Source organism: Podarcis bocagei, assembly GCF_964188305.1.
Source record: "Podarcis bocagei genome assembly, chromosome: 14".
Lineage (NCBI taxonomy): Eukaryota > Metazoa > Chordata > Lepidosauria > Squamata > Lacertidae > Podarcis > Podarcis bocagei.
The window spans coordinates 41,019,718-41,037,238 of record NC_138139.1 but is presented as its reverse complement, the minus strand read 5'-3'; the positions used below and the strand labels follow the sequence as shown (position 1 = coordinate 41,037,238).

The 17,521-nt window shown below is 45.3% G+C and overlaps 1 protein-coding gene across 1 annotated transcript in view; it reads left to right on the top strand.

The window, feature by feature from the left end:
- Window positions 1-17,521, top strand: part of LOC308572874 (uncharacterized protein) — a 73,528-nt gene that overhangs the window by 15,477 nt on the left and 40,530 nt on the right. Inside the window, exons 11-26 of the mRNA XM_081169313.1 lie at window positions 176-309; window positions 1,455-1,613; window positions 2,849-3,029; window positions 3,987-4,198; window positions 5,063-5,251; window positions 6,290-6,432; window positions 7,266-7,428; window positions 7,577-7,663; window positions 8,478-8,612; window positions 9,688-9,807; window positions 10,479-10,571; window positions 11,166-11,383; window positions 13,074-13,270; window positions 13,522-13,824; window positions 15,710-15,927; window positions 17,101-17,262. Coding sequence (XP_081025439.1) covers window positions 176-309; window positions 1,455-1,613; window positions 2,849-3,029; window positions 3,987-4,198; window positions 5,063-5,251; window positions 6,290-6,432; window positions 7,266-7,428; window positions 7,577-7,663; window positions 8,478-8,612; window positions 9,688-9,807; window positions 10,479-10,571; window positions 11,166-11,383; window positions 13,074-13,270; window positions 13,522-13,824; window positions 15,710-15,927; window positions 17,101-17,262 — 2,714 coding nt within the window. The remainder of the gene's footprint in view (window positions 1-175; window positions 310-1,454; window positions 1,614-2,848; window positions 3,030-3,986; window positions 4,199-5,062; window positions 5,252-6,289; window positions 6,433-7,265; window positions 7,429-7,576; window positions 7,664-8,477; window positions 8,613-9,687; window positions 9,808-10,478; window positions 10,572-11,165; window positions 11,384-13,073; window positions 13,271-13,521; window positions 13,825-15,709; window positions 15,928-17,100; window positions 17,263-17,521) is intronic.

The following is a 17,521-nucleotide window of genomic DNA, read 5'->3' as shown; positions in this document are numbered from 1 at the left end:
TGGAAAAATGAGAAGCTGTAAGAAACCAGAATGGACAGAGTCACACATCCCTCATGAGGTGTGAGCGTAGATCTGCCTTCCCTATTAGCAGTGACTGCGCCTGAGTGCTGTGAAAACAGAATAATGTCATTTAGTAAATATCTCTGTATGTACATTTGTGTTTTACCTGGAGCAGGAGCTGCAAGAAGCCTTCAGCATGAATGTATCACAGGCCAGAAGTTGAAAGTGGAGAATGTCCCAAAGGATGCCTACCGGCTAGATTTGGAGCATGAATTCTATTGCACTCAGATTTTAGCCTACAACCACAAGGTAAAGCATTTAGTTCATTTACCGCATGGGTAGGCAAACTAAGGCCCGGGGCTGGATCCGGCCCAATCGCCTTCTAAATCTGGTCCACGGATGGTCCGGGAATCAGTGTGTTTTTACATGAGTAGAATGTGTCCTTTTATTTAAAATGCATCTCTGGGTTATTTGTGGGGCCTGCCTGGTGTTTTTACATGAATAGAATGTGTACTTTTATTTAAAATGCATCTCTGGGCTATTTGTGGGGCATAGGGATTCATTCATTCTCCCCCCCTCCCCGCAAAAAAATATATAGTTCAGCCCCCCACAAAGTCTGAGGGACAGTGGACCAGCCCCCTGCTTGAACAAGTTTGCTGACCCCTGATTTACCGGAACAATTATGAATCCTGAGAAATGGTGCTGAATCCAGATTTCTTCCTCATGGAAACTAAATAATGAAGACGCAAGATGCACTCTTGTGAGAAGGGAATTCTACAACTTAGCAGCTGCCACAGAGATCTGCTTTTACCTGATGCTGAAAAGTGGGGTGGAGTTGGCTCTAGGTTAGGATGTGGGCATTGTGTAAGAGATGTGACAGTACAGGTCACTCCACAATCTGCACACACACACACACCCAGCTATGGGTAGCTGTTAAGGTTGGGGATGGAGGTGAAATTTGTTCAGTCTGCTTTTTGCAGCAGACCATTCCAATTTGACTGTCCCGCACTAGCTTGCAGATCACAACACAATTCCCCATCAACCAGATATTTCAATGCAGCTTCGGTGTACAAAAAGTGCCCACAAAAATAGGTATTTTATGGTTTAAATGTGTGCCAAATGTGTATTATAAAAACAATGCACTGAAAAGCATGGCAAAATAGGAATTTTGGGAGAAACATGTGCCTTAATGCACATAATAAAATATACAGCTTAAATGCGAACTTTTTGTGCATTCTTTCAAAAATATCTGCACAAAACAGGGTGGAATGAATGCAAAGATTTGAACACCAGTCTGAATGAAACGGGGCAGATTTAGATTCCTCCGTCCATTTCTGGCAGTGCGCCATTGAGAAGCCCGTCACCGCTGAAGATTTTAAGACATGAGCGGGCTGCTATAAGGAATGTAGTAATTATTTAGTGCCAATTATAAAACCCAAGTTGCTATTCCACAGGTCGATCTACGTCACGAAGAAACGGTCTCTCGCCTGCATTCCCGACTAGAGCTGAACTATGGAAAACACTGGGACGAAATCAACAACAAGCGGAGAGTGATAGTCAGCCAGACATTTACAAATAGTTCTCGTCCAGCTCTGACTAGCTATTTCATGGAGGTAAAAGTAAAAGACCCAGTGGTGCTGCAGCAGTTGAGATGATGACTAAGGAATTGCACCTCGGTGAAAACCTATAAAGATGATGGAGAAGTCTCTGTAGCCAGTGGGAAATAGGTCCTCTTGTTCAGATATTCTCTTCGAAGGCCGCATCCACACCATATGTTTAAGCCACTATTGAACAGTCATGGCTTCCCCCAAAGAGTCCTGGGAGGTTGGGAGCAGGTGTTTGTTAAGGGTGCTGAGAGTTGTTAGAAGACACCACTGTTTCCCTCACAGAACTACAATATCCAGAGTAGAAACAAAATTTTAAAAATTCCTTCCAGTAGCAGCTTAGAGACCAACTAAGTTTGTTATTGGTATGAGCTTTCATGTGCATGAAGTGTGCATGCACATGAAAGTGCATACCAAGATTTAGGTTAAAGTTTTTATAGGACAATGAGGAGAATAGAGTAAGGTAATGTAATGAAAGATTAGAATAGGGTAAAAACTTGATGGTAAGGATTTGCTGAACTAACAAATTGAACTGGAATACAAAAAAGGGAGGTTTAAGGAGGTCTGGGAAAATAAGTGTATGGAAGATATGTTATGAAAATTAATGTGTTTTTAACTGTTTTTATTTTGTATGTTTTTCTTTTTTGTATTTTCTTTTTTTACTTTTCACTTTTCTTGTTATAATTTGGAAAATTCTAATAAAATATCTTAAAAAAAGAAGAAAGCGCATACCAATAACAAACTTCGTTGGTCTCTAAGGTGCTACTGGAAGGAATTCTTTTATTTCGTTTCAACTACGGCAGACCACCTGTAACTAACAATATCTAGAGTAGTTTAACAGTCAAGCCCTCTTCCCAGGTAACTGGGAATTGTAGCTCTGGGAAGGGAATATGGAGGGTCTCCCAGTCATGTGCATGAATTCCTGGGGACCAAGGCTCTTTCGGTCCCCTCAATGTTTTTTTTAGTGCAAGCCCCTCCCGCCCTGCCACCACCATTGCTCAGGACATTGCCAGGACGTTGCACATGTGATGCCAGGATATCATGTTGGGTCCCTTTAATGTTTTTTGGAAACTGGCACCTTTGCTCCCAGTAGACCATGCTGGCATGGGCAGGGCAAGGGGCAGATGAACAATGCCACCCAGCTCACCACTATTGTGAATACCATGATTACGCAGCTTTACTTTGAACTGCCGGTAGTCTCTCTTCTGCCGTATGAAATGCAGCCCCCTTTTTCTGTCCCCCAGTTCACCATTCAAGTGCCCGAAAAGCAAGTGGATTACAGAACTCAGCTCCAGCATTCCTGTTCCATACAGAGTTCCACAGAAATAAGCACCCACTTCAAAGTGCACTATAACAACCGCATCCCTTTTGTGGTGGGGCTGCAGTGGAAAGAGACATCAAGGCATTCTCTGAAGAAATGGGAAGGTATGTACAAACACACACACACCACACAAGGCTTGTTTTAATATTTTGTTTTAATATTTGTAGTCTGCTTTTCCAACAACAGATGTTGGAATCGGCTCACGATGATAACAAAGGCATTGGCAAACATATTCTGCATGCTCTGAACAGAAAAGCAGCCACTTCTGAACATTTGAAGAAAGGTATATTTTCTGTGTAGACACACACACACACACACACAGAGAGAGAGAGAGAGAGAGAGAGAGAGAGAGAGAGAGAGAGAGAGAGAGAGAGTTGTTGGCATTCGTCTTCTCAAGAGACAATGGAGTGTGCCTGCAGGGGTGAAGTAAAAAAACTGCATTAGCAGCACCGAAGTGATCTCCCCAGGTCACAACTCTATGTCAGACAAGCCATGCTCATCTGCCCTACACCTGACATCCTATAAGATGTAAGTTGTGGGGCAGGTAAAGGTGAGACCTGTTCAGAGGGGACTCAGCAACAGATACAGTGGTACCTTGGGTTACATATGCTTCAGGTTACATACACTTCACGTTACAGACTCCGCTAACCCAGAAATGGTACCTTGGGTTAAGAACTTTGCTTCAGGATGAGAACAGAAATCATGCAGCAGCGGTGCGGCGGCAGCGAGAGGCCCCATTAGCTAAAGTGGTGCTTCAGGTTAAGAACAGTTTCAGGTTAAGAACAGACCTCCAGAACGAATTAAGTTCTTAACCCGAGGTACCACTGTACAACTAAACATTTATTAAATGAGGAACGGTCATTCTTTTTTTCAAAGGACAGGTAATGAACTACTAGGGGAAATTGGCCGTTTAGGTTTATGTTGCAGTTTTTGGGGGGCCTGAGTTAACTCCTGTTGATGTTACTTTCACACTGATAAGCATTTAGCGATGGCCTGATAGCTAGACACCGTTGATCAGAACTGAAAAATATTAACAGATGCAGCTTTCCGTTCTTTGTAAGGTACGTTCAACATGGACACACCCTGGCTGTACCTGTTTGCTGCTCAGAAGCTACACCAGCCCCAGCATTCGGCTTATTTAGCAACCGTTGAATTAACCGCTGGGAAAGCCTTTGTGGTCAAGGGCCTACTGGTGGAGGTCTTCTGCAAGGACAGAGATGACAAGAAGGAAGGGAGAATTCTGATCCATACGCCAACCGCCACCTACTTGCAGGTTAGTTCCCATGTCAACCCTGCCTTTGTCCTAATGTTTTTTCATCATCTGCTGATGTTTGTATTTCATGGCCATGAGAGGTTGGAAATGGGATCATACTAGCAGCAGTTTAGTTTATTTGGTCCACAGGTCATAAATATCAGATATGGTAGAATCATCTAATTGTAGCATTAGAAGGGATCGTGAGCGTCATCAAGAGCAACTGCCTGCAATGCAGGAATCTGTTGTTTGTACTTTAGTAGAAGAAACCTTGTTGTTGTTTAGTCGTTTAATCATGTTCAACTCTTCGTGACCCCATGGACCAGAGCACACCAGGCACTCCTGTCTTCCACTGCCTCCCGCAGTTTGGTCAAACTCATGTTGGTAGCTTCGAGAACACTGTCCAACCATCTTGTCCTCTGTCGTCCCCTTCTCCTTGGGCCCTCAATCTTTCCCAACATCAGGGTCTTTTCCAGGGAGTCTTCTCTTCTCATGAGGTGGCCAAAGTATTGGAGCCTCAGCTTCAGGATCTGTCCTTCCAGTGAGCACTCAGGGCTGATTTCCTTAAGAGTGGTTAGGTTTGATCTTCTTGCAGTCCATGGGACTCTCAAGAGTCTCCTCCAGCACCATAATTCAAAAGCATCAATTCTTCGGAGATCGGCCTTCTTTATGGTCCAGCTCTCACTTCCATACATCACTACAGGGAAAACCATAGCTTTAACTATACGGACCTTTGTTGGCAAGGTGATATCTCTGCTTTTTAAGATGCTGTCTAGGTTTGTCACTGCTTTTCTCCCAAGAAGCAGGCGTCTTTTAATTTCATGACTGCTGTCACCATCTGAAGAAACCTTAGAAGAACCCAAAACCATCATTCTAAATTTTCAGGCATCTACAGTCAACTACTTTGCAAGCGGGTTTCTGCACAGCCAAAGTGAAGTGGTGTCTCTGTGGAACCAGCTCATAAAGAATGAGATTCGCCTGGAAAATAACGAAAAGACAAAGTTTCTCCATTTCTGTATAAAGTCTGCAAAGCAAGAACTCAATATGACGATGGCTTACTTTCACCTGGAGGTGGTAAGATGGTCAGAGCTACAGGCTGTTTACTGTTATTGGGGCATTTTTGTTTAGGACAGGAATAAGAGACATGACAGATGAGCAAAAAATTATGTATGGTGTAGATAAAGCTGTGGTTTGAAATTTGCCTTCCTTTCTCATAAGGATGGGGGGGGGGGGGAATGGGTTTCATTTCAATGTGAATCTACCATATTTGCATTGCCCAAAGCAATGTGCAAAGCGAAACACAGCCATCCTTCAAAATTCACACATCTCTGAATTTTGTGATGTTCTCCTGTTAAATAATGTATATAAAAAGTGTGCATAGTTATGCATGTGAGCGAAAATAGCATTCAAATGCATTGGAAGGGGCAGTTTGCAAAACACACAAAAAAGTGTATTTGGCAAAATTGCATACAAAATGAATAGAAATGCACACTAAAATGCAGGCAAATCCTAATTTGCTATGGGTGCTGAGAATTATTAGGAGACTCCTATTCCCCTCAGAGAGCTGCAATTCCACAGTTCCCTGGGAAGAGGAACAGACTGTTAAAGCACTCTAGAAATTCTAGGTCTGGGAGAACTCAGCCTCCTTAATAAACTACAGTTCCCAGGATTCTTTGGGGGGAAACCATGGCTGTTTAAAGTGGTATCCTAGTGCCTTGCATGTGTAGTGCAGATACACTTGGATTATCCTGGTGGTCTGGGTAGCTGGCATCCTTAATCTGAGATCCAGAGGATGCCCTAACAACATATGTGATTGCCAACTTTCTGTCACAGGTGGGCTATCCTGTTTCGCTGCCTGAAGCAAAATGGCAATGTGCCAGAACCCCAATCCTCTGTAGTTATTGTTTGTCACATGAGTTTGATCTACAGGGATCATTACGGATAGACGAGCCCTGTGTCATTATATTTTTTGTAATTGTATTCCTATGTTAAATTTCATGTTCAAAAACTTGGTGGGTTCAAAGTAGCATTTTACTGCCCACTTTTTGCAGCATTTTATGCATACTTTTCTCTCTTCTCTGCCTGTGCCTGAATTTGATTTCTTGGTCACAGCCTAGGAAGGCAAACATTTCTGTGCAGGTTTTGTGGACGGATCACAAGACCCCGCCACCACTTGTGCTGCAGTTTGAGGCACAGATAGAAGAAGTCAAGAAGGAGAAAATGCTCTACCAAAAACGTGGGACTGTACTGTTCAGGTACTTTAATTCCCACCCATCCTGCTCCATTCATATTCTCCATTTGGGTAAAGAAAACAAAGAGATATTTCGCCTCTCTCAATCAACACAGTAAATGTCAATGCAAATATATACTTGCAAGGAATAGCTCCTTCAGTGTGACAGCACCTGCTCTCTGGAACTCCCTGCTCATTGATATTCGGCAGATGCTTTAAGTGTAATGTCCACAGAGCCTAGGGCTTGCCGATCAGAAGGTTGGCAGTTCGAATCCCCACGATGGGGTGAGCTCCCGTTTCTCAGTCCCTGCTCCTGCCCACCTAGCAGTTCGAAAGTACGTCAAAGTGCAAGTAGATAAATAGGTACCGCTCCAGCGGGAAGGTAAAAGGCGTTTCCGTGCACTGCTCTGGTTCGCCAGAAGTGGCTTAGTCATGCTGGCCACATGACCCGGAAGCTGTACGCTGGCTCTCTTGGCCAATAAAGCGAGATGAGCGCCGCAACCCAAGAGTCGGCCACGACTGGACCTAATGGTCAGGGGTCCCTTTACCTTTTTAAAAGCTTTTTTTGTTTGGACAACCCTATCCTGACTTTCTTTGCCCTCTTCCCTTGCAATTCTAAGCACTGGTTTAGAGGCAACCAGAAGGTTGTGCTACTGTTAAAATAATCCAGATTAGACAATGGTGCACTTTATTAACTGAACCAATGTGACATGATAATACATTTACTAGGAAACACTGTAATATTTACATAGGGCGTTTTTGCATTGTAACAGCTTGAGCCGAAGGCAATTCAGAATGAGGTTTCCCATCTTCTGTGTTTCAACTGAAAGTTCCTTACTTCTTTTATTTACATCCCAGGCACCCGTTTAAACTGCCCATCCCGCAAAGCTTTCTCCTCCAAGAAACCTTCACTCTGAACAAAAAGGAGAAGCATTATTTCTTGGAAACAAAAGTTTTGATCAACGAGCTTGAAGAGTCTGTTCAAACTCTCACACTCAGCTACCAAGCTGAAAATCCGCATGTGAGTGAAATTTACGAAACCATCTGCCTGCCCACCCACTCCCCGTAACCATTTCAATAGCAAAGCAGCCATGAAATAAGTTACACATCTGTGTAAAGTTTTTTTGTTTCTGTTTTGGTCTTGTTCCCAACCCTTCACCCATCTCCAGGTTTGTGCTGGATTGACGCATCCATACAACAGCAAGTTCTTCCCCCAAAATATAGAGGTTTGCGCCATAACACGAAATCTCAGCTGTGTAAGTAAGTTTGATGAGATTGAGGGAATGATTCACTATGCATAAAGTCGCCTCAGGGGAGATTATGAAGACCTTCTGGCTACAACCCTGGTTTTATGGCCATGTCCACACTGTACATTTAAAGCACTTGTATACCACTTTAAGTGTATGCTGCTGGCGCTGTGGGTTAAAGCACAGAGCCTAGGACTTGCTGATCAGAAGGTCGGCGGTTCAAATCCCCGTGATGGGGTGAGCTCCCGTTGCTCGGTCCCTGCTCCTGCCCACCTAGCAGTTCGAAAGCATGTCAAAGTGCAAGTAGATAAATAGGTACCGCTCTGGCGAGAAGGTAAACGGCATTTCCGTGCGCTGCTCTGGTTCACCAGAAGCGGATTAGTCATGCTGGCCACATGACCCAGAAGCTGTACGCCGGCTCCCTCGGCCAATAAAGCGAGATGAGCGCCGCAACCCCAGAGTCGGCCACGACTGGACCTAATGGTCAGGGGTCCCTTTACCTTTATACCACTAAACAGTTGTGGCTTCCCCCAAAGAATCATGGGAACAGTAGTCTGTTAAGGGTGCTGTGGTTTGAAGACCCTCTCACCACCCCTCATTCTACTAGCACAACTATCCAGAGAGCTCACAGGAAGTAGATGCTGCTGCTTCCTGCCCTCAATTTGGCCATTGCTCACTTGCTTGCCAAATCCTGCAGCCAGCCCTCCTAACCAAAGTTATGGTCTCTGTACATTAGATCTGCAGACAGTCTCTCCATATGTAGACAAAAAAGTGCTGCTTTGCTGATCTGGCACTTTTAAATACTCATTATATCAACCCACAGGTGAAACGGGAGATCGAAGTGACCCTAAAGGTCAACAGGAAAGAGGCTCTCAGCTTTCTGGGCAAATACCAGAACCAATCTAGCATGGCTGATTCCCAACACCTTGTACAAATGGACATGACACATGCATTCCAGGTACTTACCTTTTAGAGAAGAGGCACCACCTTCTCTTTGTCTGTCTCCATCCCACTTAACTTCTGAGGGTTTTGGCAAATAATGTATTGGTTGCTCGCTGTATTTCATTTCTTTCTATTCTCATCAGGATAACTGGTTGTTTTTTAAAAAAAATCCAGCTGTGGGCTTCTATGGAAGGATGGACAGGATATAAATTTAATAATTAAATTAAATTAAAAACCAGCTTATGCTTGCCAATCTAAAATCCAGATGTTTTGAACTACAGCTTTCAACCAGACTGGGGCTGATGGTGGCTTAGTCCGAAACATCTGGAAGGCAATAGGTTGGTCAAGACTGCTATCATCCAATCAACCGCCAGCATATTGTATTATGTGCAACTACAGTGCGGAAGCAGGTCTTGCAATCCCTGTTGCTCAGACCCCAGTGATATCCGTGGAGCTTCCATGAGCATAGAGGACTATAGGGTTGTGTCTGCATTAGGACATGTCTATAGGGTGGCTGTGTATCCTCCTTTACAGTTGTCAGGCCTCCATTTGAAAGGTTGTCTGGTCCAAGCCCAGTTTAACTATCAAGGAAACCTGAGAAGGGAGAGCAGGAGAGGCTTTGAAGTCACCAATCCAAGAGTTAGCACTTGCACAGCAGTCTGAGCAAGGTTCGTCCAGTCACAGTCTTTTCCGTTAGAGTGAGATGCATTTCTATTTAAATGATAGTACTTGAGTTGAAGCTGGTGCTTATCCTACTCAGAGTAGACCCATAGAAATTAATGGACCTGTTAGTAATGTTCAATGTTAGTAATGTTCAATGATGTGCTCTGAGAATTGAATACAGCCCATATGTCTCAAACGAGCATCCATACATATGAATTAGCATATACAAATTTCCATGTAATATCTATTTATTGCAATGCATAAGTAGCCATGCTACTTGCTTGGACTACAAACTTTAACCTCTTTAATAACCACGGCTTCCAAATGGGGAACCTGGGGGGACTATAATGTGGCTTGTAGTAAAGTCATGCAAGATGAGTCTGTTAATCTGAAGAAAGGGATAACTTGTTGGGTTTCCTTCCTACTAGCTCAAGTTTCCAAAGTCGGTTGCTATGAGGGGGGAGCTCTTTTCAAGAGAAACCAGGCTGGCTGATTTTGCATCCGGTGTGACAATAACAGCTACTATCAACCAGCAGGATACTTCGCAGGTCAGGTTTCGTACTAGTCTTTTATGCAACTAAGAAGACCTCTAGACCAGCCTTTCTCAGCCTTGGGTCCCTAGATGTTGTTTGACGACAACTCCTATCATCCCTAGCCAGCATAGGAAGTGCTCAGGGATGATGGGAGATGTGATTCGAAAACATCTGGGCACCCAATGTTGAGAAAGGCAACAAATCCACTTTTATAAAAAATCACAGACACCAGGAAAGAGAGAGGAAAATGCACTGGAAAGTGTGGGACAAACAAATATTGGCAGAAACTGTCTCCAGGCAGACATTTTTCCAAGTCATTGCAATGTAGACATTTCTCCATTTTAACCTACCCTCTGTAATTATGATTGCAGCCAATACTATCCATGGTTGGAACCTTCTATTAACCCAAGGGCAAGGTTGGAACAGAAGCACACATGTGCTGAAAGGGGGAGCAGCAATGTTGTCCAACGATGTCCATTGCCATGTCACATCATTCCCACTGGTGTCAATGAAATTTAGCATGATGTGCCAGTATATCAGTCAGAAAGCCACAACTCCATAACCCAACAGATACTGCAGCACGAAAGGAGCTTTAGAAAATGGGACGGAAGTGGTAGAAGTATAATCAAGAAAGCTAACATAATATTCCCTGTGTCTGAATGTACTCCCCTCTTCTGTATCAACAGTTTACAGCTTGGCTGAATGGAACCAAGACTGGGTTTGGAATTTATTCACAATTTTCTCACTTGAATCAATCAAACTTTCCTCCAAGTTTTCAGGTACCAAAATTCATATTCCCTGACAGCAGAGCAGCAATTTACATTAAGTCTTCTCCTCTCTTTCCCCCTATCTTTTGCTTTGTTGAAGTGATCCTGGAGTTGTCAGTCTTCAGGGTTTTCTCCAGCTCAGATTCTGATCTGGGGTGAAGACAAAGTAACAGAATCCTAAGAATCACAGAATGAGAGGGGCTTGGAGGCCATCTTGTCTCCTCTCCTGCTTAGGGCCAGCCTGCCCATGAGAAACTTATGTTCCATAGAAATCTACCCACCTGTAGTGTATGAATACTAGATCTCAACCTGCCCTCTGCATGAATGTTGGGTAAAATTGCAATAAAAATGTATGTATTGGGGAAAATTCACACTAAAATGCTGATGAATTTCATGAAGTGTTGCTATTTTTAAAAAATTGCAAGCTGATGTGAAAATGTGGAGAATGTAATGTAAGTTTGGAAAACAAGAGAAACTGAGAGAAACAAAAAAATTTGACAGATTTGGCTTTGAGATTTGGGGTGGGGGAGGATGGGACTTATCCTTGGTCGGGCTGCGCCCCAGTTGACCCATGGATTGCTTGTTTTGTTTTTTTCCTGTCCTTAGGCCCACGCCACTACAAACCGATACAGCAGGAATGGTCTCAATGGATCCTTTTGCCTTCACTCCGGCAGAAAGGATCTTGTGTTACTGGAGGCGGACTTCAATGGTGAGATGAGGAAGGATGCCGGAAGCATCAGAGTGAGCGCTCTCCTAAGACAGGCAATTCTGACACAGTTCAGATATTTGTGGGTGCAGTTCAATGGCAAGATGTCACCAACCAGGTAAAGAAAGCAGCAGCTGGGGCTGTAGCCCAAACCTTTATCGTGTAGCCAAATATCATCATCAGTTATACAATAAATAAGGGAGCACAACTCAAAATATGGTTCAGAGCAAACTAATAAGATAATCAGGTGTGATGTTCAAATATATAACAGAACTATGGAGCCCCACTGGGAAATTACACTGCTGTTCTGTTCCACCTGTTAAAGGCTAAGCCTTGGCACTCAGAATAGGTTCTATACCTGAGCTCAGATCATTCAGCTCTGAATCTGCTCTCTGGCCTGCCAGTAAGAGCTGGAAGGTTGATGGGTGTAATGGGTTTAGGGGTTGCTCGTGCGTAAGTTGCTGCCACTCCTGGCTAGGTTACCTGGTTAAACCCTTTCTGACTGAACAGCCTCCAGCATCGTGACTGTCTCAGTCGCTGGCAGAATCCGCCAGTGGGCGTTTCTTAAACTTCTTCTAGCACAAAAGTTCCTTGATGCCAAGTCTCCTCCTACTCTCCCTGCGCGGAAGTCTTCTGCGCAGGGAGGGTGTGGGCAGCGGAGTACCCGTACTCTCTCTGCTGGTCTCCGGCGAGGAGTCTTGGAGCCTCCTCTCCAATTCCCCCATCTGCCCCCCTTCTCTACTGGTGTTACGCTGATTTCCTTCCCCAGCGGACGGGCTGCCTCTCTCCCTACTGGGACCCTCTCCGCCATCCCTCTGGAGCCTTCCCTCTGCCCCTAGCTCCGATGGCAGTTCCCCGACAATGGGGAACAGGACAAGGCCTCTTCTCTCGTGGCCCCACAGCTATGGAATGCCCAGCCCAAGACAGAGGGCAGTACCTCTTTGCATGGCTCGTGGCTACAATTTAAAACTATGGATTTTACTCCCACAAGAGGTAGTGAGGGCCAGTGGCACAGCATAGGGGTGACAGGGGTGCTTGCCCCAAATGCAAAATTTGTTAGGGGTGCAAAATTTCGACACCCGGTGCTACCTCGATACAGCTGCATGCTTCCGTCACTGGGATCCATTGAAAATGGCTTCCTTATACAAACCAGGAAGTGGCCTCTCCAGATAATGCAACAACTCTTTTCTTATCTCTGCGGCTATCATTTCCTGGGTGACGCCTTAGCCAGTTTAAAGCACATGCATACTCTGTCCGTTTCCCTCCTGTCCGCCCCTCCGCCTGGCTCCAGGTGCTGGCAACCCACGTTACACCACTGGTGAGGGCCACCAACTTGGGTGGCTTAAAAATAGGCTTAGACAAATGCATGGAGGATGAAGTTGTTGGTGGCTACTGGCTCACAATGGCTATGCAGTACCTCCAGGGTTGGAGGCGGTAGCTCTTGGAATACCAGCTGCTGGGAATCACACATGGGGAGAGTGCTTTTGCACTCAGGTCCTGCTTGCAAGCATCCCGCAGGCATCTAGCTGGTCACTGTGAGAACAGGATGCTGAACTAAATGGGCCATTGGCCTGATCCAGCAGGACTCTTTATATGTCATGATAAGCCAAGAACCTTGACTTATTAAACCAGTTTGCCAGTTACATGCTTCTGCTGCATGTAGTGCAACTGCCCTCCCTCTATCCTCTTGCCTTTACAAAGGCCATAGATTCCCCATCCCTTCTGTAGGTAGCCGTGGTTCAGCAGTGAGCTGTGCTTCCATGGCTATATCTACTGACTGCTTGCATTGCCTTCTTTCTTGCCTCCAGAGCTATGCTGTCTTCTGCAGTGAAGCTGAATCACAATGCCTTTCACCTGGGCGTTGTGGGATCCAAGGAGCAGAAAGGGGGTCTGGTGCTGACCCTCCATGGCAGTCTCTGCCACAATGTTCTCAGCTTAAAGCACGTCATACCCCAGGACCTTTCCCTGGATGGCTCTCTCAAGCACAAAAACAACATCCGTGAAGGTATTGCTTTACTGCAAGGTTGAGAGCAAGCATTCATCCTTCTTGAGAGGGAGGGCATTGTCTGGCCTTGACTGAGGTCCAAGATAGGCTGCAGTCAGAGTCCTGTTCTGGTGCAGGCAAAGAAACCAATGGATGTCATCATCCAAGACAGGATGGGGAATCAGGTCACATTCTGGATCAAGTAGCCTTGGCCAGACTGTCTATGTGGCTGTAAGTATTCATTTTGGGAATGCCTTCCTTCTGTCTAACAGGCATCATGAACATCATGATTAACCAGTCAGTGTTTGGAGCACACATCCGGAACAGAAACGTGTTTGGAAATGAGAGCTTTCATAACATCGCAGTGGCTGTGACTCAGAATGGTAGCTGGGCTTTCCCAAGAGAGGCAAAGCTGCAAGGGCAACTCAAGCTCAGAAGAGGAATCCAGAGGGGTTTGGCCAGTATCCAGGTGGACACGAGAGCTCTCCATCTTAGTATCTCAAATATCATCATTCTGGAGCATCTTGGAGCCTCAGGGATGCCCGCCCACAACATCAGTAATTTCTATACCACAGGTATGAAATGCAACCCAATACTGGGCTGTTTCTCGGGATCAATAGAATGCCATTTGGAAAGAGTAGCTCCTTTTCTTTGAGAAGTACTCTGTGACTGCCTGCACTTCTCCAAACAGTCTACTAAATTTCTATCTCCTTCCATTTTGGGCGCTTTTGTTTCTTAAGGGTTGTTAGGAATTATAACTCTGTGAGGGGTTTTCTGCTGCTCCAGAGAAGCGGACACGGAGCAATGGATCCAAACTACAAGAAAGAAGATTCCACCTAAACATTAGGAAGAACTTCCTGACAGTAAGAGCTGTTCGACAGTGGAATTTGCTGCCAAGGAGTGTGGTGGAGTCTCCTTCTTTGGAGGTCTTTAAGCAGAGGCTTGACAACCATATGTCAGGAGTGCTCTGATGGTGTTTCCTGCTTGGCAGGGGGTTGGACTCGATGGCCCTTGTGGTCTCTTCCAACTCTATGATTCTATGATTCTAGGGGTAAACGAGAGTTCCCAGGATTCTTTGAGAGAAAGAATGAAACAACATCCCACTTTTGAGACACTGAATTTGAAGTGCAAGTGCCTGAATCTCTCATAAGGACCCACCTTTATGTTCAGTTTCCTTTAAAACAACTCTTTTGGGGGGGGGAGCAAATGTAGGGGAAATGGGCTGTTTCCATGTTTCCACAATGCCTGCTTTTTACATTATACCTTTGCTTTGATCCTTGCCTTTCAGTTCTAAGGTACAATTTAATTCACAGTGTGGGTTTGGAGGGGGACGACTGACTCTTAAAAAACTCCAATAATTTCAGGTGGCTTGGAGCCATCTCAGTGAATAAAAATCCCAAACCTCAAAGCGGAGGGGAAATAATAGTTCTGAAGTCAGCTTTAAAGTACAGGGGTGTTTTTAGTTACAACTTCAAAGTACAGGCTCTACCCTTGAAGAGTCTTCTCTAGTTTTCCAGTGGCATAATGGCGCTATTGAATATGAATGAGTGTTTAATTCCTTGCCAGCCACTCTCAAGGAGAATGAGCTTTCATGCTTCTGTTAACAGTATTTGGAGCAGATTCAAGAATGAATGGGGTTGACTTGCTCTGAGTTCTGCAAAGGAAATCTTTCCTTGCCGTTCCAAAAAAAAAAGAAGCAGTAGCTTCTAGCAGGGCTGTGCATGGACACGCACAAACACTTGGAGCCAATTTGTGGCCCAGATTTGTAAATCTGCATTGGACCCAATCCAGACCCATTCCAAGCTGCCCTGGGTCCAAATCCAGATTGTGATTCCGAATTTACAAATCTCCTGAAATCCTATAGGCTTGCATCACAAAACCAAAATAGCAATAGCTTACTTGTTTTTCACATAGGGGCATGATGTCTAGGGCATGGTGGTAGCATTTTCAGAGTTCAAAGGCCCATTCCAGCAAGGCAAAAACCCTCAAGGAGAATGTGAAGCAGAGCTAGTAAAGGGTGTTAGCCTGAGGAGAGTCTGGAGGGCAGCATTTGAATTCCCCATATGATTTAGTATCCCTGCTCTGTTGGAACATGGCATGGCCCTTAGGGGAATTTGAGATGGATGGCAGGAAACAGGCAGAAAGGGAATGGCAGACAAAGAGAGATAGAAGAGGTATCTGACCCACTTTTGACTTGGGCCATTCTCACCTCTTGTTTTAGTCCTACCCCCCACCAGCATGCTTCCATTGACAGCACACCCCAAAGAAAATGTGGCTCTCAACAAGGAAAGGATTTCCCTCCCCCAAGCTTCTGAAGACTCAGAATGTGCCTTTACAACTAATCACCTATCGAAACCCCAAAGCAAGCTACCCGTTGGTCCTGACTCATGCCTGTATATGTGTCTCTATGCATCCAATGTGCTTTGCTTAATCTCCCTCTTTCTCTTCGGCTTCCCACAGAAAGTAGCATCCTGGCCACGTATGGCCATATCAGTAGTAACCGCACAGTAACTCTGAAGCTGCAAGGCGGTAGCAGAAAGATGGCTGCAGCAGCTGGAGCCGAGCGGCGGCCCTCGGAAACCCTTCAAGCCCAGATCATTGCAAATTTCAGCCACAACATCCCAGAGCTGAAGAATCATGGGATCCCTTTCAGCATAGAGTCTACCTGCCATTACCAAGTAAGGAGAACAATGGTGTTGACTGGGGGTTGGGAACCTCCGGTCCAAAGTGGCCCTCCGGATCTCTCTTTCTGGCCCTCAGGACCTTTTCTGGGCCATGCCCCTCCCCAGGCTGAATTTGCCCCATGCCCTCCTTGGGGGCTTTTGCCTGGCTGGTATGTGCCCCTGAAATGCCTTTTGTTTGCATGGCTAGAGGAGAGGGGTTGCTTATAAACCAAATGTTGCCTCAAAGACAGGAAGTCCCGCCTCCTCACATCCTGCCTTTCTCTGATATATTGAGTGAGTTCTTCTGGAGGGCTTCTAAACCTGTCCAGAGAACAGTGGCAATGAACTCCCCTTTCCCCTCCAGGGGTTGGGCTTCTCCTTCCCTGGCTATCCCTGGGTATTGGGGTGACCAAATTTTTGGAATATGAATTTTTGGAAAGTCCCCATACACAATTGCTAGCTTAGCGCATGAAATATATTCAGAGTCGAGAATGGATTTCATGCTCTTTATTCAGCTCATAGTGGTGAGGAGGAATGAAAGTTCCCCCAGAATGTCTGCTTTATTTATATTATTTACACAATGGGCCCCACGTGATTGGCTAATTCCGGGATTCTCCTGTAGGCCAATCAGGTTGCTGATTCACTTCCACCTGGAGCTGGATTGGGTGGCTCCTGTGGACCAATCAGACTGCTGCATTCTGGGTCCTATTGTTCTAGGACCAATCAGACTGCTGCATTTTGGATCCTACTCAACTCAGTACATAACAGCGCATAACTCGACGACTTTAGAACAGGGGTTCTAAAGTTTGTTTAGAATAGCCCAAGAGCAACATTCCCTTCTGGGGGTCACATTCCAGTGGTGGCTGGAGCCAGAGGCAAAATCGGGTGGAGCCACCAATGTAAATATTACTTTGGTACAGTAGGCTACTTTCTTCAGGGACCCCTCTCCATCCTCCACCCAGGGAAGCAAGAGGCTTGATCAAAGTTCATGCACTCATTCCAGGCAGGCAAAAACACTTTCGGTACAAAGATGTGTAGTTTCTGTGACCATTTTTGGAATGCCGGCAGATGAAAGGCAGTTCACGGGGGGGGGGGGTGGCTGAAAGGCTAAGTATTGTTTAGCATAGTATTATTGCCCACTAAGATGCCTGGTCCTTCTCTGCACATCAGCCTTTTCCCTCTGGTTAGAATTTCAGCGAGAAGATGGCAATGAGAGTGGCAGCCCAGGCTGGTGAAGAAGAATTCAAGATTGAATTGGAGAAGCAAGGCACCAATAGCACCTCAGGCTTTTCCCTTTTCCTTTACCATGATGTGGGACTCCTGATTCACACCATTCCACCATTAGTACGGGTTAGTTGACCACATTGCTGGTTTGTTAAGTCTGCAAATGATACCAAAATAATGACTTCTTTTGCATTGTTTTGGCGCGTCCTTACACTGGAATGAACGTAAGATTTGTAAATGCGGGTGGTGCTGTGGTCTAAACCACAGAGCCTAGGACTTGCCAATCAGAAGGTCGGTGGTTCGAATCCCCGTGACGGGGTGAGCTCCTGTTGCTCGGTCCCTGCTCCTGCCAACCTAGTAGTTCGAAAGCACTTCAAAGTGCAAG